The sequence below is a fragment of the Microtus ochrogaster genome, linkage group LG2 (genome assembly GCF_000317375.1).
Source record: "Microtus ochrogaster isolate Prairie Vole_2 linkage group LG2, MicOch1.0, whole genome shotgun sequence".
Lineage (NCBI taxonomy): Eukaryota > Metazoa > Chordata > Mammalia > Rodentia > Cricetidae > Microtus > Microtus ochrogaster.
The window spans coordinates 35,675,123-35,701,158 of NC_022028.1; the positions used below are offsets into that span (position 1 = coordinate 35,675,123).

The 26,036-nt window shown below is 45.9% G+C and overlaps 2 protein-coding genes across 4 annotated transcripts in view; both read left to right on the forward strand.

Annotated features, from left to right (window-relative positions):
• Positions 1-21,075, forward strand: part of LOC101989208 (phenazine biosynthesis-like domain-containing protein 2) — a 25,238-nt gene extending 4,163 nt beyond the window's left edge. The window contains exons 2-10 of one of the 2 annotated variants that reach the window (XM_005360125.3): positions 8,293-8,432; positions 13,453-13,552; positions 13,869-13,967; positions 16,086-16,195; positions 16,318-16,347; positions 17,124-17,212; positions 17,513-17,691; positions 20,067-20,129; positions 20,956-21,075. In XM_005360125.3, coding sequence (XP_005360182.1) covers positions 8,349-8,432; positions 13,453-13,552; positions 13,869-13,967; positions 16,086-16,195; positions 16,318-16,347; positions 17,124-17,212; positions 17,513-17,691; positions 20,067-20,129; positions 20,956-21,068 — 867 coding nt within the window. In that variant the 5' untranslated portion in view covers positions 8,293-8,348 and the 3' untranslated portion in view covers positions 21,069-21,075. The remainder of the gene's footprint in view (positions 1-8,292; positions 8,433-13,452; positions 13,553-13,868; positions 13,968-16,085; positions 16,196-16,317; positions 16,348-17,123; positions 17,213-17,512; positions 17,692-20,066; positions 20,130-20,955) is intronic. The other variant, XM_026785566.1, reaches the window with a different exon arrangement.
• Positions 21,076-21,250: 175 nt separating this feature from the next.
• LOC101989494 (phenazine biosynthesis-like domain-containing protein 1) overlaps positions 21,251-26,036 on the forward strand; it is a 15,688-nt gene continuing 10,902 nt past the window's right edge. Inside the window, exons 1-3 of one of the 2 annotated variants that reach the window (XM_026785565.1) lie at positions 21,251-21,319; positions 23,643-23,691; positions 24,985-25,124. In XM_026785565.1, coding sequence (XP_026641366.1) covers positions 25,041-25,124 — 84 coding nt within the window. In that variant the 5' untranslated portion in view covers positions 21,251-21,319; positions 23,643-23,691; positions 24,985-25,040. Of the gene's footprint in view, positions 21,320-23,642; positions 23,692-24,793; positions 25,125-26,036 lie in introns of those variants that run through there. The other variant, XM_005360126.2, reaches the window with a different exon arrangement.

Sequence of the window (26,036 nt, forward strand, 5' to 3'; positions counted from 1 at the left end):
GTGTGTGTGTGCGCGCGCGCGCACTGCAGGTGTGAAGGTCAGAAGACAGCTTTCAGGGGTCAGTTCTCTCCTACCATGTGGTACGGTGTTAGGCTTAGCAGCAAGTGCCTATACCTGCTGAGCCCTCTCTGCTGCCCCCATACACCTCTTAATAGACAGAGTCTCTCACTGGCCTGGGGTTTGCCCACGTAGGCTAGCTGGCCAGAGAGCCCGCAGAGTCTCCTGTCTCTTTTACATGGGCTCAGACTCAGGTCTTTATGCTTGCAAGGCAAGCACTCTGCCTGATGAGCTATATTTTCAACTACCTTTCCCAAATAAGTTTTGACAATAGTTCCAAGTGCTGAACATTTATTCTGCTCCAGTGATTACTGTGGGAGCCAAAGGGGGCGTGGTGGCAGAAAAGGTGAATCACCACAGTGGCTTTTAGAATATGTAAGTGGGCGACTGCATAGAAAATTCAGCATAGACCATTTCTCTCAACCCGATTTTCTAGTTTTGTGTGTGTGCCGCTTTTTGAGACGTGTTACACAGCCCAGGCTCCTCTGCAGTCTCCATTCTACAGAGTCAGTCCCCAGGAGCTGTTTATTGGCAAGTGTGTATCACCAGCCCTAACTTCTTCAAGATTTAGGTATATGTGTATGTGTGAAATGTCTGCATGAGTCTCTGTGCGCTGTGCCTCACAGGGGCTCTCAGAGGCCAGAAGGCATTGGATCCCATGGAGCTGGAGTTACAGGCAGTTGTGAGCCACCTAATGTGGCTTCTGGGTATCAAACCCTGGTCCTCTTCGAGGGCAGGGAGCACTCTTCACTGCTGAGCCATTTCTCTAGCCCTGTTTTAAAGCTTTTAGGGGTAGACATAAATACAGGTTTCATGTATACGTACCTATGTTTTTTTTTTTCATGTAAAAACAGTAATGATAGTTACACTTAGCGGTAGAGGCCTTAATTCATTTTTACCAGAATCCAGCAAAGTTAGTATATGTGTATTGGGGTGTGCGTGTATGTGTGTGTGTGTGTGTGTGCACGCGCGCACATGCATAACTGAGACCTACTAAACACATGCATAGGTGCTAGGGTTGGGAGCTCAGTTCCTCAACCTTGTGAAGCAAGCCTCCGACCCACTGAGCCATCTCCCCAACTCACAAAGGATTTGAAGAATAATTGGACATAATGTAATGCTTTTCTTTTACTTTGGTAAATCATTGGAAAACTTTAACCTTCCTAATCAGGGAATGGGAGGCCTGAGTTCCAATCTAGTCCTTCACAGTTACCCATCAGCTGCCAGTTAACTTTTTTCAGAATTTCAGTTTCTCAATCTCTTATTTGGGCTGTTAGGATAAAAATTAGAAACTGAAACTTTTAAGCCAGGCATGGTGGTGTATGCCGTTAATCCCAGCACTTGGGAGGCTGAGGCAGGCAGATCTCTGAGTTCAAGGCCAACCTGGCCTATAGAGGAGGACATCCAGGGCTACATAGTGAGACCCTGTCTTGAAAAAAAAAACAAAAAAGAAAAGAAATTGGGGCTGGAAAGATGGCTCAGAGGTTAAGAGCAGTTTACTGCTCTTCCAAAGGTCCTGAGTTCAATTCCCAGCAACTACATTGTGGCTCACAACCATTTATAATGAGATCCGATGCTCTCTTCTGGTGTGCAAGAAAACATGCACATGGAATACTGTATACACAATAAATAAAACAAATTAAAAAAGAAATTGAAATGTAGATAACTGAAATTCTACCATGTCTCATGTGTGTTTCTTCATAGCATTGTTAATAAATTTGTTTTCATTTATGTAAACCTACTAGATAGTGAAATCAGTAGAGACTTAATTTTTCATTTGATGTTATTTTATATGTATGGTTGTTTTCCTGCACATATGCTCGTACATCGCTTGTGTGCCTGGTGCCCAAGGAAGCCAGATAGGTGGAGTTACAGACTGTTGTGAGTCACCATATGGGTGCTGGGAATCGAATCTGAATCCTCTAAAAGAACAACCATCTCTCCAGCCCCAGGAGAGACTTTTTATACTATGTCTTAAATAATGTGTTGAGGGCTAGTGAGATGGCTCATTGGGTAAGGTACCAGCCACCAAGCTAAGCTGAGTTTGATCCCTGGGACCTACAGGTGGACAGAGAGAACCAACGCTCACAAGTTGTCCTCTGACCTCTACACACATTGCATGGCAAGCGCACGCATCCCCCAACACATACACCAAAGAAAGCTCGGTGGTTAAGATCACTGGCTGCACCTCTGGAAGACCCACACCTGACTCCCATCACCACAGTAACTCCGGTTCCAGGAGACCTGGCATCTTTTGTCTCCCCTATATTTGGCAAAACCATTTCGATTTCTTTCCTATCTGCATATATTTTAAGAAGCTTCTACTGTAGCAGGTTTCCATATGACCCTTCACACAACGGCCTTTAATGTTAATTGTTCCCTGTCTCTCTCCTGCACATATGCTCATACATATTCCTTCCCTTCCAATGTGTATCTCCTTGACCTCTTTCAGTTGTCTGATTGCTCTAGCTAAGACGTCAAGTTCTATATTGAATAGGTGTGCAGAGTGGACAGCCGTGATTTATTCCTGACAGAGGCTGGAGAAGTCACTTGCTGGGACTAAAGCAGGGAGGACTTTTAGCCTGTAGGTGAGAGGTGATCATGTGTCTGCCAACAGCTGGGTTTGTGCCAAAGTATTGTCAAAAACTGAATGCTTTAGGCCAAGACTTGGGGCTGCTGACAACTTCAATGGAGGAGCTACCACAGCTGGCAAGAATTTGTAACTGTTTTTTTTTTTTTGTTTGTTTGTTTTTTTGGCACCTTTTCTTTGTTGAAGATTCTCTGAGAGGGCGGGGTTTGGTGAGGGAGAGGTAGGGCTTCTCAGATAATGCAGGAGAGCTGGAGGTCCCAACCCAACACATGTGAGTGGTGTTATCCTTTACAGGGATGGGTAGGAGGATGCAATAAGATCCCCCCCTCCATTGCATGCTCTCTCAGCCCCCTCCATTGCATGCTCTCTCAGCTTCCTGGCTGCCACCCCCAGATCTGCTCTTCTCCACCGTGCCCTTAACCCACATAGTACCTGAATCCTGTGAAAAGGAAACAAAATAAACCTTCCAAGAAACTTAAGTTGGTTTGCTCCGTTACTTTGTTACAACAATGAGAAATAACTGCCATTCTTGTTACTTTATGCTTACACAGAGACTTCCGGTGGCTAAGGTAACAGTTTGAGGGGAAGTGTTCACAGATGTTCTCAGGTCCTAGGATAGATTCAGAGCCCTATCTATACCTGTGCATTGCTTTCTAGAATCCCAGGAACACACCAGAGCTTTTCTCCTTGCTCTTTTTTCTTTCAGTGGTCAGAATTGAACCCAAGGCCTCTCATATACTAGGCAGTTCCTCTATCACTGAACTGCGTTCCCAGCCCCTATCTACAGGGAGCCGGACAAGATCGCCATTACAAGATGGCGCCACATCCTGTCTTGGTAATAAACAACTCCATATTTGGCTTATGCCTTTGAGAGCTGCGTGTCCCCCGCTTCCCGCATGCTCGGTGGATAATGGTCCCTAGGCCTATCCCGAAGTAGTCTGGTGTCAGCTGATGGTGGCAGCCAATCACAGGGCGACCCATGTGCCAATTCCCTATATAAGCAGCTGCCTTAGCGCTCTCGGGCCCCTTTGCTTCATGTTCTCTCTCAACCAAATGCACTCCAGTAAAGCGTGATCTGAGAAGAATCCTTGTGTGGTGGTCGTTCTTTCTCGCTGGTCGAGGAGTTTGCCGCACCTATCAGTCAGAGCTTTCAAACCCCTTTGTAGGGCGGTAAGAGTAAGTGCTGTTTTGTTTTGTTTTTTGGTTTGTTCTGCTTTTTTCTTATTGTTGTTATTATTTTGTTTGGAGACAAGGTCTCATTATGTATCCCTGGCTGTCGAGGAACTGTCTACTTAGACCAGGCTGGTCTTGAACTCACAGAGATCCACCTGCCTCTGCCTCCTCAGTGCTATAATCAAAGCTGTGCCACTAAGCCCAGCAGCATTTGCTATTTTTGCAGAGCCCTTGGGCTCAGGTCCCAGCACCCACGTCAGGCAGCTCACAGACCCCTGTAACTCCAGCTCCAGGGGATCCAATGTCCTCTTTTTGCCTTGCGTTGATGCACACATACCCACACATTAAAATAAAATAATAAAAACCTCTTCTCAACAGCTTATGCTCATGCTGTTTCTTGCAAATATTTGCTTAAAGTCAACTGTTTGCCTCAGTAACTTCCCTCCAACTCAGGCAGACATAATGTTGTTAAACAGTTGGTTGACTGTTTTTGACAAACAATTCTGGAGAAAAAGCTGTTTTTACTATGTGAACCAAATTAGGTTAATAGAAAAAGCTTTGCTATTGGGGATCTGCCAGGAGAATAGCAGAGAAGCCAAGCTATTTGTAGTAGGAAGGCCACTTGTTCATCCCCGCTGCCCAGAACCAAAATAACCATACAGAAACTGTATTAATTAAATCACTGCTTGGCCCATTATCTCTAGCTTCTTATTGGCTAACTCTTACATATGAATCTAACCCATTTCTATTAATCTGTGTATCGCCACAAGGCTGTGGTTTACTGGATAAATTTCCAGCATCCGTCTCCAACGGGGCTACATGGCTTCTCCTGACTCTGCCCTTCTTTTTCCCAGCATTCAGTTTAGTTTTCCCCACCTAGCTCTGTTCCCCTATAGCTCTGCTATCGGCCCAAAGCAGATCCTTTATTAACCAATGGTAAGCACAGCATACAGAGGGAAATCCCACATCAGTAATTCACTTGAACGTACCCTATCTGTTTCAGGGGCTATTAGATTGTTCCATAACAATGGTGGTCTCCTCTTCTTCCTACTCCTCTTCCTCTGACCCCTCCTTTCCTCCCTTCTTTTTCAATTTTATTTGTTTTTAAGAGAGGGCATCTTTTTGTAGTTCAGGCTACCCCAGACTCATTATATAGATCAGGTTGGCCTTGAACAATATGACAAATCTCCTCAGCCTCTTACATGCTGGTATTGTTGTTAGGTTTCAAACCGGGGACAGATGCTTATTAAACATGTTCAAGTGGATCTGGCTGCCAGGTTCCTCCTGCCTTCCTCAGCCCCCACCTGTAACCCTGGACTCTCCAGCCCTCAGGGCTGGGCTGCTTGTCCCTGTATAATCTAACCATTTTGGTGGCCTGCTCTCTTTGTAGCTTTGGGCTTCCTGGCTGCTGCACCTGGTTCCCCTCTCTCTGCTCCCTTCCTCCTCTCCCTACATGGCACAGCTCAGTCTGGACATGTCCCCTCTAGACTCTCCCAGATTTCCCTGTCCCTGCCTCTACCTATGCTTTTCCATAGATCTATAGTAAACCTCCTTCTCCATCATACCTAGGAACAGTCAAGTTTCCTCTTTTTTTTTTTTTTTTTTTTTTTCGAGACAGGGTTTCTCTGTAGCTTTTGGTTCCTCTCCTTTTTATTGCTTTTCTTCATTCAATTACAGACAGGAGTTACTAAGTCCAACAGGGTGTCCTGAAACTCAGCTGTTCTGAAACTCACTCTGCAGATCAGGCTGGCCTCAAACTCAGAGACCCACCTGCCTCTGCCTCCTAAGTACTGGAATTAAAGGTGTGTGCCACCATCACCTGCTATTTCAAACTCTTGACCCTCCTGCTTTCTGCCTCTCAAGTACTAGAATTATAAGTATAAATTTGAAAAGAACAAGATTCTACAGAGCTCTATAAAAATTGGTGAGTCCCTGTGAGAATATTATATCTAAAACTTCAAAATTCAAAATATAAATATCTGCACAGTTACTTAGTCAAGTGTGGTTTCCCTATACAGGAACAAAAAAAGACCCAATTAGTCTTTGATGGGTAGTGGAGGGCAGGGGTTGTTATTACAAACAAGCTGCTGGATCATGCTGTCTAACTCAGAAAACATCAGAACAACAGTTAATTCTTTGCTCTTTCCTTTAAAACAAATGAAAACAAAAAATTCCCCAGTATTCATGTTCACAGTAGCTGCCAGCACTCTGCTAATGAACATTTACAATGTCAAGGGACAAAACTGCTGTGTATGATTGAGTACCCTAGTGTAAGACAGCACTCATAAGTGCGTTTTTAAAGCGAACAAGCTACAGAACAGCCAGATTTGCTCCCTGTCATCTATAGCCAAGGGAAACTGTGAAGAAATGGCTATAAAGCTACAAGCACACTGCTCTGTTCCCAGGCACTCCCAAGGGCAGGCTCAGGGACTAACCTACTAGACAAAGGGACCCAATTACTTCATATTTGCATGGTGGAGCCAAGGTTAGACTTCCAGGACATTTTGTTTTGTTTTGTTTTTGTTCTTCAAGACAGGGTTTCTCATGTGTAACAGCCCTGGCTGTCCTGGAACTCACTCTGTAGATCAGGTTGGCCTCATCAAACACAGAGATCTGCCTGACTCTCAAGTGCTGGGATTAAAGGCAAGCACCACCACCAACCCATGATTTCAGGGACATTTCTACACTGTTCTGTTACATGACTCAGGGTAAACAGGACAGGTGTAAAAGGGATATTAACCTTTTCTGTACTTTTTGTTTTGTTTTTCAAGACAGGGTTTCTCTGTAGCTTTGAAGCCTGTCCTGGAACTAGCTCTTGTAGACCAGGCTGGCCTCGAACTCACAGAGATTCGCCTGCCTCTGCCTGCTGAGTGCTGGGATTAAAGGCATGCGCCACAGGCGCCTGTCTTTCTGTACTTTCTTACTGCTGATTAAGAGTGCATATTCATGCCAAATTGAAGATTAAAGACCAAGTTATGAGTAAGAGAAACCTGGGGCTAGAGAGAGAGCTCAGGGGTTAAGAGTATCTGTTACTTTTTAAAAAAATTATCTAATCTTTATTCTATGCACATTGATGTTTTGCCTGCATATATGTCTGTATGAGGGTGTCAGATTTTAGAGTTACAGAGAGTTGTTAGCTGACATATAGGTGCTGGGAACTGAACCCAAGACCTCTGGAAGAGCAGTCAGTACTCTTAACCACTGAGCCATCTCTCCAGCCCTCTGCTACTCTTACAATGAACCATCTAGTGGTAGGGCGATCTTTAAGATTGATCATCTGGCAAAGGGAATGAAATTGTCCAGAACTGACAGGGGCCCTGTGCATCCCTGAAGCCAAAACAAAACCCACATTCTTTGAGGAAGAGAAGGTAAAGTTGGGGGTGTCATGCATGGAGAGCTAGGGGCATCTTGTTGAATAAGTGAATGACACCTGTTGTTGGAGTCTTTGAGACCTATTCCTTGAAAAATACTTTTGTTGGTGGTGGTGGTTTGGGAAGCAATACAGCATTTCTAGAAACTTAAAAAGCACACTTAAGGGTAGAATTCTAGTCTTCAGTAATGAATTTAACTAAAAAACACATACAAAGCCAGAGCTGGGTATGGTGATGTATCTATACTACGAGGCAAAGGCAGGTGTCTGGGGCCAGTGTGTGCAGAGTTATGAGGAAACCTCTCCCCGCCAAACTCTTCAAAAAACTGGGAACTTCAGGAGTTGTAAACCTTGTGCTTAGCATGAGTGAGTCCCTGAGTTTAATCCTCAATACACACACACACACAAAAACAACTTTCAGAATATATGTGTGTGTGTGTGTGTGTGTATTAGATAGACAGACAGACCGACAGATAGATAGTTTGCTTTTCGAAACCTGCCTTCTCTGAGTAATCCTGGCTGTCCTGAAACTCATTCTGTAGATGATGCTGGCCTTGATCTCAGAGATGCACCTGCTGATTTTGCTCTCAATCCTCCCACCTTACATGAGTAATCACCGGTGACCGCTGCCATGCTGGGCCTTGGGAGAAGAGCTTGTCTGCATGGGAAGACAGCAAGCAGCACCTGTGCCTCTCAGACAGCTCATGAACTTCATGAAAAATGCTATCATAGCTAGTCTCGGCTACTCTAGGATGGAGGGTGATGATGCTGCAGAGTTTTGTGTGTGGTGTGAAAAATAGTTCATTTAGCTGGTACAGAGACCAGCTGTAGCTTTGGAGCCTGTCCTGGAACTAGCTCTTGTAGACCAGGCTGGCCTCGAACTCACAGAGATCCGCCTGCCTTTGCCTGCCGGGTGCTGGGATTAAAGGTGTGTACCACCACCACTCTGCTTCTCTTAGCTAGTATTTTAAAACAAATTTAATGCAGAGGCTTTAAAAATAAGGGAATCACACATCTTTAGGTGCAGGTATGTTGGAGTAATCATTTGACTTTTTATCTGGAAATTATTAACTGTGTATGAAGTAAAACATTAACTTTGCAGGAAGTGAAGCAGGCTCCCAGCAAGGCAGCAACTTCACAGACGGAACAGGGAGGAAAATGAAGCTCCCGATTTTCATAGCAGATGCATTCACAGCAACAGCTTTCCGGGGCAATCCTGCTGCCGTCTGCCTCCTGGAAAATGTAAGTACTCGCTTCTCAAGGGCCAGGCCTGAAATTCTAGACGTGTGTAGAGCCTGTGACTTCTGGAAAAGAAGTGAGGCCACCCTGAGTGTTTGCCACTTTGGCTTGTGATCTTTGTCGTATTTGCTGATGGTCATGTCTGTAGGTTATGACAGGAATGGCTGCACCTAGACCCAGTCAGAAGCACAGAGATTCCCATGTAGGGCAACTGGAGCCCGTTAAAGAGACAGCAGCAGCAGGAAATGGGGGTCTATGCCTACAACTCTGTTGTTCCAAAGGATAAGGCAGGAGGGTCATGAGTGAGAGACCAGCCTGGGGTATACAGAGAAGAATCTTACAAACATAAAAAGTAACAAATAATCAAACAATTATTTTATAAAAGAATGATTGGAGCTCCCCTTCAGAATTAGGTTTTTGTTTAATTAGCACCAAAAACTGAGCACAAAATTACAGGATATCTGTGGGTAGAAACGGCTGAAATGCCATTTGGCACTTGTATGTGAACATCCTGGGGCTTTTTAGCAGGGCCAGTAGAGACAGGGTCCACTGTGTTACTCTGACTGGCTTGGAACTCCCTATGTAGCCAAGGCTACCTTTAGACTCTACGTATCTCAGCCTCCTGAGTGCTTGACTTGCTGGGTTCATTGTCACGCCCGCCTGCCGCTTTCTCTGTACCTCAGGAATGTAGTAGACATTCTCTTCAGTGTCCTGCAAGATGACTGACCCAGCAGGTAAGGGTGCTCGCTGCTAAGTCTGAGGACCTGAGTTCAGTCCCGAGATTCACATGGTGAGAGGAGAGAGCTGACTCTGCAAACTGTCCTTTGACCCCACACGTGCGCCTTGGGGCCAGTGAGAGGCTCAGTGAGCAAAGGTGCCTGCTGCCAAGGCAATGAATGGTCCTCTGTCCTCTGCGCACACACACACACACACACACACACACACACACACACACACACACACACACACACACTTAACTGGAGCCAAATAAAAAAGAGAAAGCAGCTGTGCTACACAGTAGCCTTTAGGCCAGCCTGGACTATTAACGAGAACTGTCTCAAAGAATGAAATAAACCTCACCCTTGTACTTAGAGCAATTAGCATAAAGGAGCTGATATCTGAGGGCTAGAGAGATGAGCCTCAGGTCGGCTGTGCATTCGTTAAGTGACCCTGCAGCCTGTACTTTCCTTCTACCAGCTACACAGGGTTAAGGAGTTGCTAGGCTCTATCTAGTAATACAAGAGCTTGGAAGATTAGCGAGAGAATAATTAGCAACCAGATTCCAGATTCCAAATTTGGAACCTTTTGTAGGCCTAATATAGCAAGTACAACTTCCTGTAATTGTCTGTCAAGAATCTAACTGTATCTGCCCTGTGTCTCCATGTCACTCATATATATATATATGTGTGTGTGTGTGTGTGTGTGTGTACATATGTACATACATACACATTTATAGATATAAATACATATATATGTAAATATAAATGTAAATATGTGTAAAAATATATGTATATATATTTGAGACACAGTCCATGTAACTGTATTTTGACCAGATAATAATTTGTGTTGTTTCATAACTTTATCTCCAGAATACTAATATCAATAAACAGTAGAGCTAAAGGACCTGTCACTCTCTGTTTTTGTTTGTTACTGTTGGTGTGTGTGTGAAGTTTTAGAACAAGGGTTCTCAGCAGCACACTGATGTGCTGGACCAGATGGTTCTCTTGTTGAGGGTGCCCTGATGTGCCTTGTAAGGTTTTCAGCAGCATCCTTGGCCTCTGTCCACTAGATGACAACAATTTTTCCCCCATTAAGACAATTAAAAATGTCTTTCTGGAGCCAGGCAATGTGGCATACACCTTTAATCCCAACACTTCCAAGGCAGAAGCAGGAAGATCTCTGTAAGTTGGAGACCAGCCTGGTCTACAGAGCAAGTTCCAAGAGAGCCTGGGTTCAATGGTAAGACCTTGACTCAGAAAAACCAAACAAAATAAGTAAAAATTAAAATTATTTATAAAAGAAATTGAATTGTGTATTCAATATGTTTAACTCTAAATAAGATTTACTGTCTGTCTGTTGTGCTTTAGGAACCATGCTAAGACCAAATATAGTATTTGTATATTTACATTATTTTTCTCTCAAACATTGGAAATTATTTCTATTGACAACAAGGAGGACTGTTGTATTTATTTATTTACTTACTTACTTACTTTGGTTTTTTGAGACAGGGTTTTTCTGTGTCCCTGGAACTCTCTCTGTAGAACAGGCTGGCCTTGAATTCCCAGTGTGCTGGCTCTGCCTCCCTATTACACCCAGCTTTTTTTTTTTTTTAACATTTTCATTTACTTTGAATTCTTCAGGTCTGGGGATAACCAGGGGTTCTGGGCCTTAGTCATGCTAGGCAGCTGCTTTACTACTGAGCCATATCCACAGCCTTGCTGTACCACTGAGCTGCATCCCCAACCTCCATATGAACGATCAGGAACACATGAAGGTGGAGACAGTGCCTCTTCCAGAGGTTCAGGGGCAGGGGAAGGGGTCCCAGCGTCTTCCTGGTGTTTTTAGCACTTGCTGTACCATTTGCCCTGGGTTCTCTGAAGTCTAATACGGTAGAGGGACAAAGGTTCAAAAGACAAACTGTCACATGAAAGAAGGATGCCATGCTGCTATATTGCCACAAGATGGGAGTATGAAACTTTATTCATTCATTCATTCATTCATTCATTCATTCTCTCTCTCTCTCTTTCTCTCTCTCTCTCTCTCTCTCTCTCTGTGTGTGTGTGTGTGTGTGTGTGTGTGTGTGTGTGTGTGTCCCAGTTCCATAACCCTGTGGGTCCTAAGATATTAGCTAGCACCTTACTGTCTCACACCGTCAGACACTGGCACTCTGAACAGCAAACATCACTTTGGTTTGTTTTTTTTTTTTTTTGTTTTTCGAGACAGGGTTTCTCTGTGGCTTTGGAGCCTGTCCTGGAACTAGCTCTGTAGACCAGGCTGGCCTCGAACTCACAGAGATCTGCCTGCCTCTGCCTCCCGAGTGCTGGGATTAAAGGCATGTGCCACCATCGCCTGGCCCATCACTTTGTTTTTGATGTTGGGGATTTGACCGCCTGGAGGATGCTGAGGGAAATGAATGTTGAAGCCAGAGGGCTGCTGCTGGGCATGGTGGTCATGACAGTGGTTCCAGAGCTTGGGAGATAGAGGAAGTAGGATCAGAAGTTCACAGTCATCCTAGCTATGTAGCTCGGCCAACTGAGGCTACATGACCCTGTCTCAAACCAACCAGACCAAAAAGCTGGGTCTTGTTATTTGGGGTGGGGGTCTGGGGACTTGGGGGGTGTCTAGTTATTTAAAGTGGGGATGTTATACATGCCAAATTGTGAATCAGACCCTCAGATCTGCAAAAAAGAAGCCTGTAGTGTAAAATGGAAAAATATATATTGTAATGAAATGAAATCAGTGTGAGTGTGTGTGTATGAATGTGTGTGTGTGTGTTGCTGAGTGTGCATGCTATGAGTGAACCTCATGGAGTCTGCCCATAGATGTACTTTACTCCTCGATTTTAGGAGAGCAGAGGCGGGGCTGTGACTTGCCTAAGACACTTCCGTCCCCTACGCAAGACTCTCATTTTCCATCTGCCTCACCTAAACCTGATCTTCTGCCCAGACCCAGCACAAGATCTTATTAAATTCATGTATTTAGGGATTTGTTTGTACTTCATGTGTATGAATGTTGGCCTGCAAGCATGTGTGTGTACCTTGTGCATTCCTGATGTTGGCAGGGGCCAGGAGAGGGCCCTGGATCCCCTGCAACTGGGCTTAGAGACGGTTTTGAGCATCTTCGGAGCATAGTGTACTTTGAATACTTCTTGTTAACATTGTCTCCTCTCGAGGCTGACAGTGAAGCTCGGTGTAGAACACAATGCTGAGCACAGACAACACTTGGATCCAGCCTCCAGCATCCCAACCCCCAAACCAACCAACCCTACCAGCCTTGATCTCTCCAGCATTGGTCACTTCCTGTAGGTGTCCTGGCTTCCCTCTCGACACCGAGTCCCTTGCACGCCGGGACTTCTCAGACTTTAATGAGCACCCACATGCCTTGGAGTCTTGTTTGAGAGGGCAGGTCTTGATTGGGCAGGTCTGGGGAGGGGCCCAGGGCTACATCAGATTCCTTCAGCAGTGGTCCCTGCTGCCGGCCCCACTTGGCAGTCTCTGTTGCTCCTTAGAAACCTTGCGATAGCCCACGTTTCTCCGCTTGCTGGTGCCTTTCCTTTTGGCATACCTTTAATATAACGAGAGCTCTTGATGGCCAGACAGTGCAGAAAGTTTTGAGTTGTTCGAAGAAGTGAGAAGCTAATACTCTGCCTGTCTGTCATCCATCTGTCTGTCTGTCTGTCTGTCTGTCTGTCTGTCTGTCTGTCTGTCTGTCTGTCTATCTATCTATCTATCTATCTATCTATCTATCTATCTATCTATCTATCTATCTACTTTATCTATCATCTATCTATCTGTCTACTATCTATCAATCATGTATCTATCATCTATCTTTTTGTTTGTTTGTTTGTTTTTGTTTTTTGTTTTTTGAGACAGTGTTTCTCTGTGTAACAGTCCTGGCTGTCCTGGAACTTGCTTTGTCAATCAGGCTGTCCTCAGACTCACTGAGATCCCCATGCCTCTGTCTCCCAAGTTCAGGGTTTAAAGGTGTGTGCCACCACCACTTGCCCACATCTATTTTTCTGTCTATATCTATCTATCATTCATTTATCTACTATCTATCAATAATTTGTCTATCATTTCTCTCTCCACCTATATCTATCTTACTATCTATCATCATGATCTCACTATGTAATCTTAACTGTCCTGGAACTCACAGAGATCCGCCTGCTGTTGCTTCCCAAGTGCTGGGACTAAAGGTGTGTGCCACTATGCCAAGCATATGACTTTTGGTGCAAATAAGCTGCTATGTTAAGTCAGATCTGTGTTTCCAGGCTCTCAATAACCTTTTTCTTTTTCTACTTAAGACGTTGGATGATGATTCTCATCAACTCATTGCACGAGAAATGAACCTCTCTGAAACCGCGTTTGTTCGAAAACTGCAACCGACTGACAACTTCACACAAAGTAAACATACATTTAAATGTTTTGTTTTACACACGCGTTTGTGTACACACACCCAAGCCTATGCATGTGCCACAGCATTTGTGAGAGGCTGGAGGACAGTTTGTTCTCTGGTTCAACCATGTAAGTCCTGGGGATCAAACTCAAGTCTTGGGGACCTTTCCCAGCAGGGAGCAGAATTCCTGTCTACCCCGCTCACCCCTCTATGAAGGTTTACCTGCTAGCCATGCTAATGATTTAGGGAAGATGATAACAAGACATCTTTAACCTGACTGTGTGAGTCTGATCTTGCTTTTCTTTTTCATTTGCTCCCCCGAAGGTTCCCACTTTGGACTGAGGTGGTTTACTCCAGAGAGTGAGTTCCCGCTGTGTGGTCACGCCACCCTGGCCTCTGCAGCTGTGCTGTTTCACAAAATAAGTAATGTGGACTTTGCTTGTTTATTTATTGTTGTTTGTTTGTTTTGTGGTAGGGTCTCATTTAGCTCAGGCTGGCATTAAACTTCCTGTGTAGATGATGGTGACTTCGAAATTCTGGATTCTACTGTTTCTGCCATCCAAGAATTATAATTAATTAGTATTATAGCATGTACCACCATGGCTTAGTAATGTGAATTTCTTCCTAAAGTATATTTTATTTGCATGAGGCTGAGGGAGTTATATGATCAGAATAGACATGGTATATAATGTTCTATCTAGAAAGCAAAGGCTTGCTATTCTTCACATAGTGCCCACTGATCTTAAAGTCATACTTTTCTTTCTTTTTCTTTTCTCTTTTTTTTTTTTTTTGAGATAGGGTCTCCTATGATTTCTTATACACCCTAAATAGCCTTGAGTCTGCTCTTTCTGTCTTCACTCCCAAGTATTGATATTACAGATTTTCACTACCACAAACCATTTAAACAGTCGGGTTAAAGATGCTCCACTATCTTCTTCCCAAACCATTAGCATGGCTAGCAGCTAAACCTTCGTAGAGGGGTGAGCACAGCCAGAACCCTTTCTGCTCGCTATGCAGAAGGTTCTGAATTAATTTCTGGTTGTTGCGTGTTCAGAAGCACTATTGATACACTCTTTGCAATGTCCACATTCAGTTCCATGGCCTCATATGAGGTTGTGACTCACAGTTTGAGAAGGTAGACAGGGACCTTGAGCTGAAGAAGATTGAAACCCGTGCACTCAGTTAGATCAGGAGGAGATGCATCCTTAGAGGCTGCCTCCCAAGCCGAGCTCCTGCTGTGTGGCGTCTGTCCGTAGGTTCTGGAGGAGCCTGTGTGTGCCTGGCAGGAGATGAAGTTACCAGTTAGCCAAGGCCTCTCCACCACAGAAGCCAGTGTATTCACTATGTCCCCATTGCTGTGATAGATTACGTGACAGAAGCCACTTAAGGAAGGAGAGGTTCCGTTTGGCTCATATTTGAGGGGTTGAGGGCCATCATGGTGGCCATGGTGGCTTGATCCATGATTTTTAAGAGCTTGCACTAGTAACACTGAGATCAGAGCGATCAGAGAGGAAGCAATAACCTTGGGCCAGATGCTGGTCAAGTTACAGCCCTCGAAGGCTGTGGCCTTTACAAGGATGTACTGTTAAAATCCAACCATTGCTCAGGCCACAAGACCCTGCAGAAGTCCTTTCCCCTCACAGACACTGACAAGCACCTTACTGAGACAGTGTAACTTCATAAGTAACAGACTTCCTGGTGTCAGGAACTCTTATCTAAGGGAGTAATTTTATATCAAAGCTGGTCCTGGTGGCCACACATCTACACCCCCATCCCTGCCTCCTTCCTGGGACTCCAAGAGCCTAGGCTTGTGCTGGGAGGTCACCCCCATACTCAGAAAGACATAAGAGATCCCTCACTTCTGCCATGTGGGTGCTGATTTCCTCTCTTCAGAACCCCTCATGCTGTCTGTCTCCTAGGCTGGGTCCTTAGTTCTGTGCAGGGCCTCTGCCATCTTGTTGTCAGCCCATAGTGTATATAATGCTTTTAATCAACTCCTTACTGCCCGACAATGTGTCTTAGGGTCCCTGTTGAAAACCCCCTTCCGAGACCTTTCACCTGTGGACCAGTTCTCAAACTCTGTCTTTCCTCAAAACACTACTACGTGCTGGGGACCAAGTGTTGGGGGCATTTTCCTTTCAAATCATCAAATCCTGGTCATTATGATAAAATGAATTTGTTTGTATGAGCAGAGGATAAGAATGAAGGCAAGTTTAGGGGGATGAAATAGGCCTGTTCATCGGGAGACTGAGAAAAGACAATTAAAATTTCAGACTTCCTAAGCTACCAGATGGGACTCAAGGCCAGCCCAAACAACCTAGCGAGACACCATCTCAAAAATAAAAAAAAAAGCAACAATAAAAAAAACCAATGAGGAATGGGGAGATACCTTAGGGGGAAGATACTTTCAAGTTTGACCCTCTGGGTTCAGTCTACAGACACACACACATACATATACACACCACCACCACCACCACAACCACCCAGAAAACACAATCACTTTTATTTTCCTGATTCTTGCTTGCTTCCTCCTCTGTCCAGAGAACACAAACAGCACTCTGACCTTCACCACTATGAGCGGGGAGCTAAAGGCCAGAAGAGCAGAGGACGGGATTGTCTTGGACTTTCCTCTCTACCCAGCCTTCCCCCAGGTCAGCTCTTTCTGTGTTTACCTCTCATTAAGATACACACAACTGTATCCACAAACTGCGGTGAGCCGCAGCTCTCCCGTTGAGCAATGACCGCAATGACCGCGTCTCTTTTCCTCTTCTAGGACTTCCATGAGGTGGAAGACTTGATAAAGGTTGGTGGAAAGTCTCCAGTTAGAGCCCTGTGATGTGGTCGTTTGTGTTTGAAAGCTCTGGTGTGACATGACCCCATAAAATAACCTTTACCTGTGTACGCACTGTGGTAGAAGCCGTGGTGGTTTCAGGTCAGATGTTAGTATTGTGTCTAACATTCATTGAGCTATAATCATTCCTCACTGGGTAGCTCAGGCTAGCCTTGAACTTGCAATTCTCTTGCCTCTCAGGTACTAGGATTGCAGGTCATACAACCACAGCTGACTCATTTAACTATGAGCAATATGACCTCCACCAAGGGGCAGGGGTAAGATGGAGAGTGTGGGGAAGACAGAGAAGACCTGAAGGAGGCAGTGAGGAGGATAACAGGCATCCTCAGCCCCTTTGGACCAAGCAGGGCTGACGTCCAGCCTGATGAAGGCAGTGTGCTTGCTGAGGATAAAGCAAATCCTAACCACAAACCAGTCCTGAGTCCTGGAATTCCTCCAGCTTTCTAGCTCCTACCTCTGTCTCCCATGTGCTGGTGTCAAAGAAGTATGCCTAGCTATATTGTTTTATTGCTTTTGAGACGGAACCTCAGGATCCCAGGCTGACTTCACATTTGTTGACTGACTGAGGCTGACCCTGAACTCTTGACATTCCTGCCTCTGAACCCTGGTTTTATGGGAACATGCTTAGTTAATGCGGTGCTGGGGACAGACCCAGCTTCTGGCATCTAGACAAACATCTAACAACTTAGTAAGAGTTGGTCCCTGAGGAATTGTGATCTGCTTCACAGGCAGCCATAGGGGACACCCTGGTTCAGGATATCCGGTACTCTCCAGACACCAAAAACCTCATGGTCCGGCTCAGCGATTCTTACGACAGGTAAATGCCGTGTTTAACCATTCACATCCCAGCACCCAGGTGTCCAGCTCTCCTTCCACGTGATCACCAAAGCATGATTTACCTCTTCTTTTCTATTTTATTTTCAGTCTCCCTAATATAGCTCTGACTGTCCTGAAAAATCACTCTGTAGACCAGGCTGTCTTCAAAATCAAAGAGATCCACCTGCCTCTGCCTCCAGAGTGCTACTGAGCTATCTGGGCACAGCTCAGCCTCTTTCCCATTCTGTGAAGGGGGTGATCTGAAAATACTTATTCTGAACCCATTCTGTTTGTTCTTAAGGTCCTTTCTGGAGACCCTGAGGGTGAACACAGAACCTCTGCCTCGAATGGAAAAGACAGGGAGGGTGAAAGGACTCATTCTCACTCTCAGAGGAGAGCCTGGGGGGCAGACACCCCACTATGACTTCTACTCCCGGTACTTTGCGCCATGGGTTGGTGTGGCTGAAGACCCGGTAACAGGTACTCTTCCGGGATGTTCCATGTGGCCAGAGTTATCTTATTCAAAAATCGAAATAAAAGCCCAGGAGAGGTTGCAAAATAGCGAAAAAGTTTTGCTCAGAGCGAGACGAGAGCTCAGAGAGGACACTTTGTCCAGACTGATAGTGAGGTATGCGGACAAACTCTTACTGAGGGGTTCAACTATTGTTTGGAGTTTGTGTGGTGTGTGTGTGATCTGTCTGTCTGTCTGTCTCTCTGCCTGTGCTCATTAATGTTCAGTTTCCCCAGAGGCCAGCAGAGGGGGACGTGGCAGTTGGAGTGTTCTATGATTATGAGCTGTTCTGTATAGGTTCTGGGAACTGAGCTCTGTCCTCTACGGGATCACCCAGTGCTCTGAACTGCTGAGCCATCTCTCCAGTCCCTGGCATCTTCTTTCATGGGGTTCAAGAGAAGAGGCGTTTGGTTACTAAGAACATAATTTGGGAGAGTCTCTTTTGATTGGCGAGTACAGGTTATGTAGGCCCTTCCTCTCTGGGCATATTGCTTGCAATAATGCATCTAATTTTAATCATACACACACACACACACACACACACAATGATGCATAGGCATGAGAGGGTAATTAGGGGATTCTTCTTAAAACTTCACGTTGAGGGGGCTGGAGAGGTGGCTCAGCAGTTAAGAGCACTGACTGCTCTTCCAGAGGATCCGGGTTCAATTCCCAGCTCTCACATGGCAGCTCACAACTGTCTTTAAGTCCATTTCTAGGGGACCCGACACCAGTGGCAAAACACCAAGCACATAAAATTAATAAAAAAAAGTTTGTGTTGAGGACAGTTTGCCTTATTGCACAAGTACCCAAAACAGTCTAGGCAGATTGGCCCATTGCCTATGGCATAGAACTCAGATTGTGTTCTAGGATGTATTTGGATAGAAACAGGAGCACTCTGGGGAGTTTATTGAGGGTATTACCATTGTTTATAACAGGTATACAGTTGCAGCTCTGAGGGGCAAGAGGGCTCGAATCTGTTAACAGCTTGCTAGGTACATTGTTCTGGAGAAATGTGTGCATAGCCCAGGCTAAGTGGAGTCCCTAGGTTGCTAAGTTATTCCCTATGCTTCCTGGCTTCACAGAGACAAGGGAGGGCTTCATAGTACTCTTCAGGTGGGGGTGGCTGATAGAGGGCGTTGCTAGGGGAAGCAGGTTCAGGGCTGAGAGGGGCTGGGCAGAGGCTCCAGATGCCAAGAGTCAGGACGCTCTAAACCCTACAGTTAGACCTCGGTGAGGAACAGAACATACCAACTCGAAGCTCAGCATGTAAGCAGAGCTGAAGACTCAGGAACATGCCCTTAACGGCTGTGTGGTCCAGTGAACCTCTCCCCAGGGCAGAGGGTCCCGGGTGGCATGTACAAACAACTGGAACAGACACCCAGTGCATTTTGTGTGTGTAGAGTTTTCTAGAATGTGAAGGTCCTAGGACCAGAAGGAATGTGCTACTGGGGTGGAGTAGACTGGGGGTCTTGGGACAAGGAAACTAGTATGAATCCCATAATTCTTTTTTTTTTAATATTTATTTATTTATTTATTATGTATACAATATTCTGTCTGTGTGTATGCCTGCAGGCCAGAAGAGGGCACCAGACCTCATTACAGATGGTTGTGAGCCACCATGTAGTTGCTGGGAATTGAACTCAGGACCTTTGGAAGAGCAAGCAATGCTCTTAACCACTGAGCCATCTCTCCAGCCCTCCCCCCCCCATAATTCTTAATACACTTTTTTGGGAGGGATTTTCCCCCACTACACTTTGCCCCTCAAGATTTTTAGTTACTTTGATGTTTTCTTTTCTCCCTGAGAAAGGGAATCTAGGCCTAGCTTGGCCTGTCTAACTAGTTGAGGATGACCTGGAACTCATGACCCTTCTGTTTCTCCCTGCAAACGCTGAGATTACAGGTGAACCCTGCAGGATTTTGTTTACATTTTGCTTCTTCATTTTCATATGTAATTTCTGATCAGATTCTAGATGAAATCCCATAAAAAAAAAAAAACGGTGACACTTGGGAGGTTAGGGCAGGGAGAAAAGAAGTTCAAGACTAACCTTAGCTATTTTGGATAGCCTGGGCTACACGAGACTGTCTTAAAAAAAAAAAAAAAAAGAAAGCAAATAGAGAATGACCCTGCAGTTGAGCGCAGCTTCAGAGAGAGTAGAGATTTTGGCAGGCGCCGTGGAAGCAATTACTCATGCATCCTCCCCCTTCCCTCACTCCACGCTCTGCTGGGGCCCCTCGACATGGGACCAGATGATCAAAGGTTCTGTCAGACTGGATGAGTGGCTGTGACTGTTGATAGACTTAGAGAAATGTCGCTCCTGTGCTCATATTTGTCATTTCTTTCCAGGGTCTGCCCACACTATTCTTGGCCCCTACTGGTCTGAGGAGCTGGGGAAGAAAGACATGAGAGGTGGGCTTAGCTCTCCCTACCCCTCCTGTCCTTCTTTTTGGGTAGTTGGGTGTTGAACTCGGTCCTTCAGGTGCTCGACAAATGGGATACCATGGAGTCATAGCTCCAGCTCTTGGCTTTTTGAGACAGAGTCCTGCTGTGTAACTCAGGGGGGCCAGGTGTGTGCCCCTGCGCCTGAAGGGCCAGTCCCCCAGGTTCACGGCACAGGAACTCTGCTGAAGGGAGCTACGTCAGCTCATCATCAGAGCAGGGCTGTGATCCACAAACATGAGCTCCTCCTGGAGGGAGAACTCGGGCTCCGTGACCTTGATGTGGAGAACAGGTGTTTCGCCTCTGTCTGACTTGCTAAGCGTGGCTCTCCTGGAGGGCTGAGACTGTACCTCTCTTGGGCACCTGGCCTTGCAGTTGCTTTAACTTACTACAAGGAAACAAACTCCATTCGACTTTTCTGAGCTGAAAAGGAGGGGGGATCCTTGTCAGGTGGGGCATGACCCCCTCTCTACACTTCTTAAACTACCCTTCCTCACCCCCATTCTCTTCGCACATCCTTGAGCGTTCCTGGAGGATGCTTTAGGTGGAACACAGCTGGGGCCATGCAGGAAGTAGCAGACAAGGCCCAGGAAGGGAAGGGCTGGGCACTGTGTGCACATCAGTTATGTGTGGGCCTCTGGGCCTGCAGGAGGATGGTGGGAGGCACTATGGACACCTGAGAAATTTATCCTGGAAACTGGCCTGGGAGGAGTTGTGGGTTTGTAACAACAAATCCTTCGCTGTGTCAATCACAGGGAAACACTCTCAATTGGCTCCACTCTGTGTTCTCTTTAAGCCTTTCAGTGTTCCCGCCGAGGAGGAGAACTGGACATTGCCCTGCGACCTGATGGACGAGTTGACCTGAAGGGTGGCGCGGCTATTGTCTTGGAGGGCACGCTGACGGTCTAGAGACTTATGCTGGGCTGTGGCCACCGCTAAACACGGTGTTTTCTCACTACCAATAAAACCAAAGCAAACCAACAACAAATGCCCAGAGCTGGCTTCAGCCAGTCCACTGACCAGTGCCCTCGACGGTGGAGAACAGAAAGGGAAGCCATTTGATGGAGGCAGGACAGCATCTCCAGCTCCTCAACTGATGAAGGGCTCTGCCTGTGTGCATGTTCAGGAACCCCCAGCAGGCAGCGATGCTGCCAATCAAAGTGAGAGAGCCATTGATAAGAATGGGGATGAAATTCGGATTTGGGCCTGGGTACCCGATAGAAGATTGTACAGCTATATATATACTTTCAGTTTAAAGACAGAGTCTTACTGTACAGCCCTGGTCGGGAAGAAGCTCTCTATGTAAACCAGGCTACCCTCCGGCCGACAGATATCTGCCTGCCTCTGCCTCTGCCTCTGCCTCTCGAGTGCTGGATTGATGATATGTGCCCTCATGCCCAGACTCATACCCTTCTAATTCACACATTAACTCTGTGGAAATGCAGATCGAACACTAACGAGAACAGCCTGTGAACTGTCAGGGAGGCCATACTACGGCTGTGGGGAATATGGAGTCACATGACCGTGAAGACAGCAAAGGGAAACAGTCTGGGTGGGAAGGTCCAGAGTAATCTTAATGTCTCAGTACCAATCAGGACAAAACCCAGGAACTTCAAACACTGGGTGTCTGATTAGATTATGTGATGACTCAAATAAACACTGAGAACGGTGTGACCTCTGGCCGTTTGTCCCTCTGTGTCTCGAGAATGGTAACCAACGTCTTCTCTTGGGGCTGGAGAGAGGGCTCAGAGGTTAAGAGATCTGACTACTCTTCCAGAGGTCCAGCAACCATATGCTGACTGACAACCATCTAAAATGAGATCTGGTGCCCCCTTCTGGCCTGCAGGCATACATGCAGGCAGAACACCATGTACATATCAAATACATCTTTTAAAAAAAAACTTTTCTTGTTTAATAAAGTGTGACTTAACATAACTTTGAATTTGGTGAAATCTGTGGTAATGACTCCCCTTGGGTGACTTTGGAGTAGGATTTCCTCCTCAGGTTGACAAGATATTCTTAAACCTGGTGTTTTAAGCACGTGGGAGGGAGAGGCACAAGGATCTGGAGTTCAAGGCGAACTTCAGCAGGGCCAATTATCAGCTAACCTGGGCCACCTGAAACCCTGTCTCAAAGAGCGTTTTGTAAAGCTGAATTCGCTACGTTAATTCTCAACCACTTCAAAAGCTGCAAGCTAGCGTGGTTTGGTGGAGCACATCTACAAATCCAGCACTTGTGCTGAGGCAGGAGGATTGTGACTTGAAGGACAGCCTGGGATGCAAAGTCAGATGAACTCACAAAACAGAGCAGAGCAGAGACAAATGCTCACACCCCCAATTCTAGCATGTAAATCCTCAGATCTTACTGGGGACCTAAAACTCAGAGAGTCAGTCTCTCCTCCCACCTTTGTGGGGTTGAACCCTGGTCCAAGCTTCTATGGCAAGGGTGTTTGTTCAGTTGTTGAGACATCTCACTGTCCCCTGAATTAACTTTTATAACTCTGCACAGCAAAGCCCGTGACTCCACTGTAGCCTCAGCTAATGGAGAAACTGAGGCAGAGGGCTCACTTAAGCCCTTCTCATCTCTTAAAAACATTACGGTTTCAGGGTCGGGGAAGGGATATCCCTGTGTTATAAAAAAATGTATGCTTAGCATACCTTAGGGCCTGCGCTTAAACCTTCATACACACACACACATACACACATATGCACACACGTACATACAAAAACAGAGACATAAATACACACACACATGCACACACACACCAACATGTAATTTCAGAAACTGTAACTGATACTTCATAAACATGCAGGTGTAGCTCCTGGTTACTGGTGTTCATGAATTTTTTTTTTCTCCTGGGACCATTTAGCAAGAGCCAGTAAGGCTGAGGATCAGCAAACACTCAAACATAATTTTTGTATTATTTTGTTTTTGTTGAGGGGGAGATATCCCATTCTGACCCTGGTCTTAACACAGTCTCCTGTTGCAGTCTCCCTACTCCTGGCATCACGGGCCTGTGCCACTGAGTCTGGCTCACAAACTTCCATATGAAATCTGTGAAAACCTGCTGCCAGGTCTGGAGACACAAGCCTGCAATCCCAGCTATTCAGGAAGCTGAGGTAGGAGGATTGCAAGTGGAAGGCCTGCCCAGGCTGCACAGACAGTTCAAGGCCAACATGAACAACACAACGAGATCCTGACTCCATGTAACAGGCAAACAAACTGAGTGGCAGAGCCGTTAGCAGTCATGAGTGAGACCTGGGCTCCATCCCAGCCATGTAGGAGGGAACCACGTGCCATTAGAGAAGCTTTGTTCCTTCCTAGGCTGATTCATGCTATCTGCTGGGATGAAGGCAATCTACAATGACATCTTCAAAAGGTCGCATAAACAAGCTGAAATGCCGGGCAAAACAACGATGCTACTGATGGAGACACATCCCAGAAGATGGCGCTCACTGACAAGCCCTCCTCTTTGTCTTCCAGGCTCTACTATTCGGGTAGATGGGTGATGTGGTGTTCTCCTCTGTATGCTGTGAGTACCATTAGTTAATAAAAAATCTGTCTTGGGCCTGTGCAGGGAATAGAGGTAGGTGGGGAAAACTAAACCGTATCCTGGGAGAAAGGAGGCAGAGTCAGGAGAAGCCATGTAGCCCCACCAGAGACAGAGACCAGAACTTTGCCTTGTAAGCCACAGCCACATGACGATACACAGATGAATGAAGATGGGTTAAATTAAGATGTAAAAGCCATTAAGAATCTAGAGCTAATGGGCCAAGTAGTGATTTAATTAATACAGTTTCTCTGTGGTTATTTTGGGACTGAGCAGCCGGGGAACCAACAAGCTGCCTCCCCACCACAGATGTGTGCTGAGCATGTTACCACTCAAATCATCAAGCAGAGATTTGCTGTGTGCCAGATGCTCTTTTAGCAGCTAAATAGATTCAAAAGGAGAAAGGGAAGTTAGGTGTGGCGGCATAGGACCTTATTCCCAGAACTAGGGAAGCAGAGGCAAGCAGATCTCCAAATTCAAAGCCAGCCTTAAGATCCAGGCCATAAAACATGCATAGTTAGACCCTGTTTAAAAAAGAAGAAGAGGGTGACTTGATGTTGTTTCCTGCTGATGAAAACCCAATGTTTGCCAGTCTGTAATGGCGCATACCTTTAATCCCAGCACTCGGGAGACAGAGGCAGGAAGATATCTGAGCTCAAGGCAAGCATGGTCTATAGAGTTCCAGGACAGCCAGGGCTACACAGGGAAACCCAGTCTCTAAAAATAAGAATGAAACAAAGCAACCAGCCCCAAACAAACAAACCAACAAACAACCCAATGTTTACGTTTTACCTGTCAGACATGGGCAGTAAACTTTCACAGACTATGTAAGTATCCCAGGTTGACCTGGAACTCCCTGTGTTTCTGAGGATGGCTCTGAACCTTTCTCATCCTCCTGCCTGTTTCCATGTGCTAGGATCACAGATGTGTGCCACCATGTCCTGTTTCAGGCCACTTGGTTTCGATCCAGGGCTTTGTGCATGCTAAGCCAACACTAGCAGCCGAGCTGGATCTGAAGCCTTTTCGCCTTCAGAGCTGGGACGGAGGCCAGGGCTCTACGCACACTAAGGGTTGTGCTCACTTGCCCAACCCTGAGAGACTCTGCAACGGGGATTCAGTGCAAAGATGGAAAAAGTCAGAGGATTGCTGTCTTCAAGGGGAATTATGTTGAATAATTGACTTTGTATCTGGGACCCATTAACTGTGTGCTTGTGTGCACCAGTGAAACATTAACTTTTTGACTCTTTTTTTTTCTTTTCTTTTTCTTAACACCAGGAAGTGAAGCAGGCTCCCAGCAAGGCAGCAACCTCGCAGACAGAACGGGGAGGAAAATGAAGCTCCCGATTTTCATAGCAGACGCATTCACGGCAACAGCTTTCCGGGGCAATCCTGCTGCCGTCTGCCTCCTGGAAAATGTAAGTACTCGCTTCTCAAGGGCCAGGCCTGAAATTCTAGATGTGTGTAGAGCCTGTGACTTCTGGAAAAGAAGTGAGGCCACCCTGAGTGTTTGCCACTTTGGCTTGTGATCTTTGTCGTATTTGCTGATGGTCATGTCTGTAGGTTATGACAGGAATGGCTGCTCCTAGACCCAGTCAGAAGCACAGATTCCCAACTGGAATGGACAACTGGAGCCCATTAAAGAGGCAGCAGCAGCAGGGACTGGGGCTCATGCCTGTTATGCTGACGTTCCTAGGGATCAGGCAGGAGGGTCAGCAGTGTGAGGTCAGCCTGGGCTATAGAGGAGGTCCTAGACCAGCTGGGGCGACATGAAGAAACCGACCCATCTTACAAAATCAAGAATAAATAGATGTGCAAATAATTATAAAAAGCAGACAGGCTTCTGGATAGCCATCAAAGTTTAGTTTTATACTAAATATGGCTGACAGTACATTAGTATCTGATTCTAGGGACTCTCTCATGGAGGTTGGGAGAGACCTTTGAGGCAAGATCTTGATTTCCAACCCTAGCTGACCTTAAATTCCCTATGTAGCCCAAGCTATCCTCAGACTCCATCTGTCTTAGCCTCCTCCATGCTGAGCAGTTACAGGTGTGTGCCACCACGCCTGCCTTTACCGTTTCCTATACCACACTTACTACTGCCTGTAACTCCAGGGGATGTGATACTCTTCCGACCCCAGGAGCTCGGCACACGTGTGTACAAATCCAGACAGACAGGCAGATTCCCTCTCTCTCTCTCTCTCTCTCTCCCCCCTCCCCCCTCTCTTCTCTTGACCTCCAAAGGCTCTACACTCAAGTGTGCTGGCAGACAGACACAAACACACATACATATACTCTCTCAAAATAATAAAAAAAAATTTTTTTTTTTT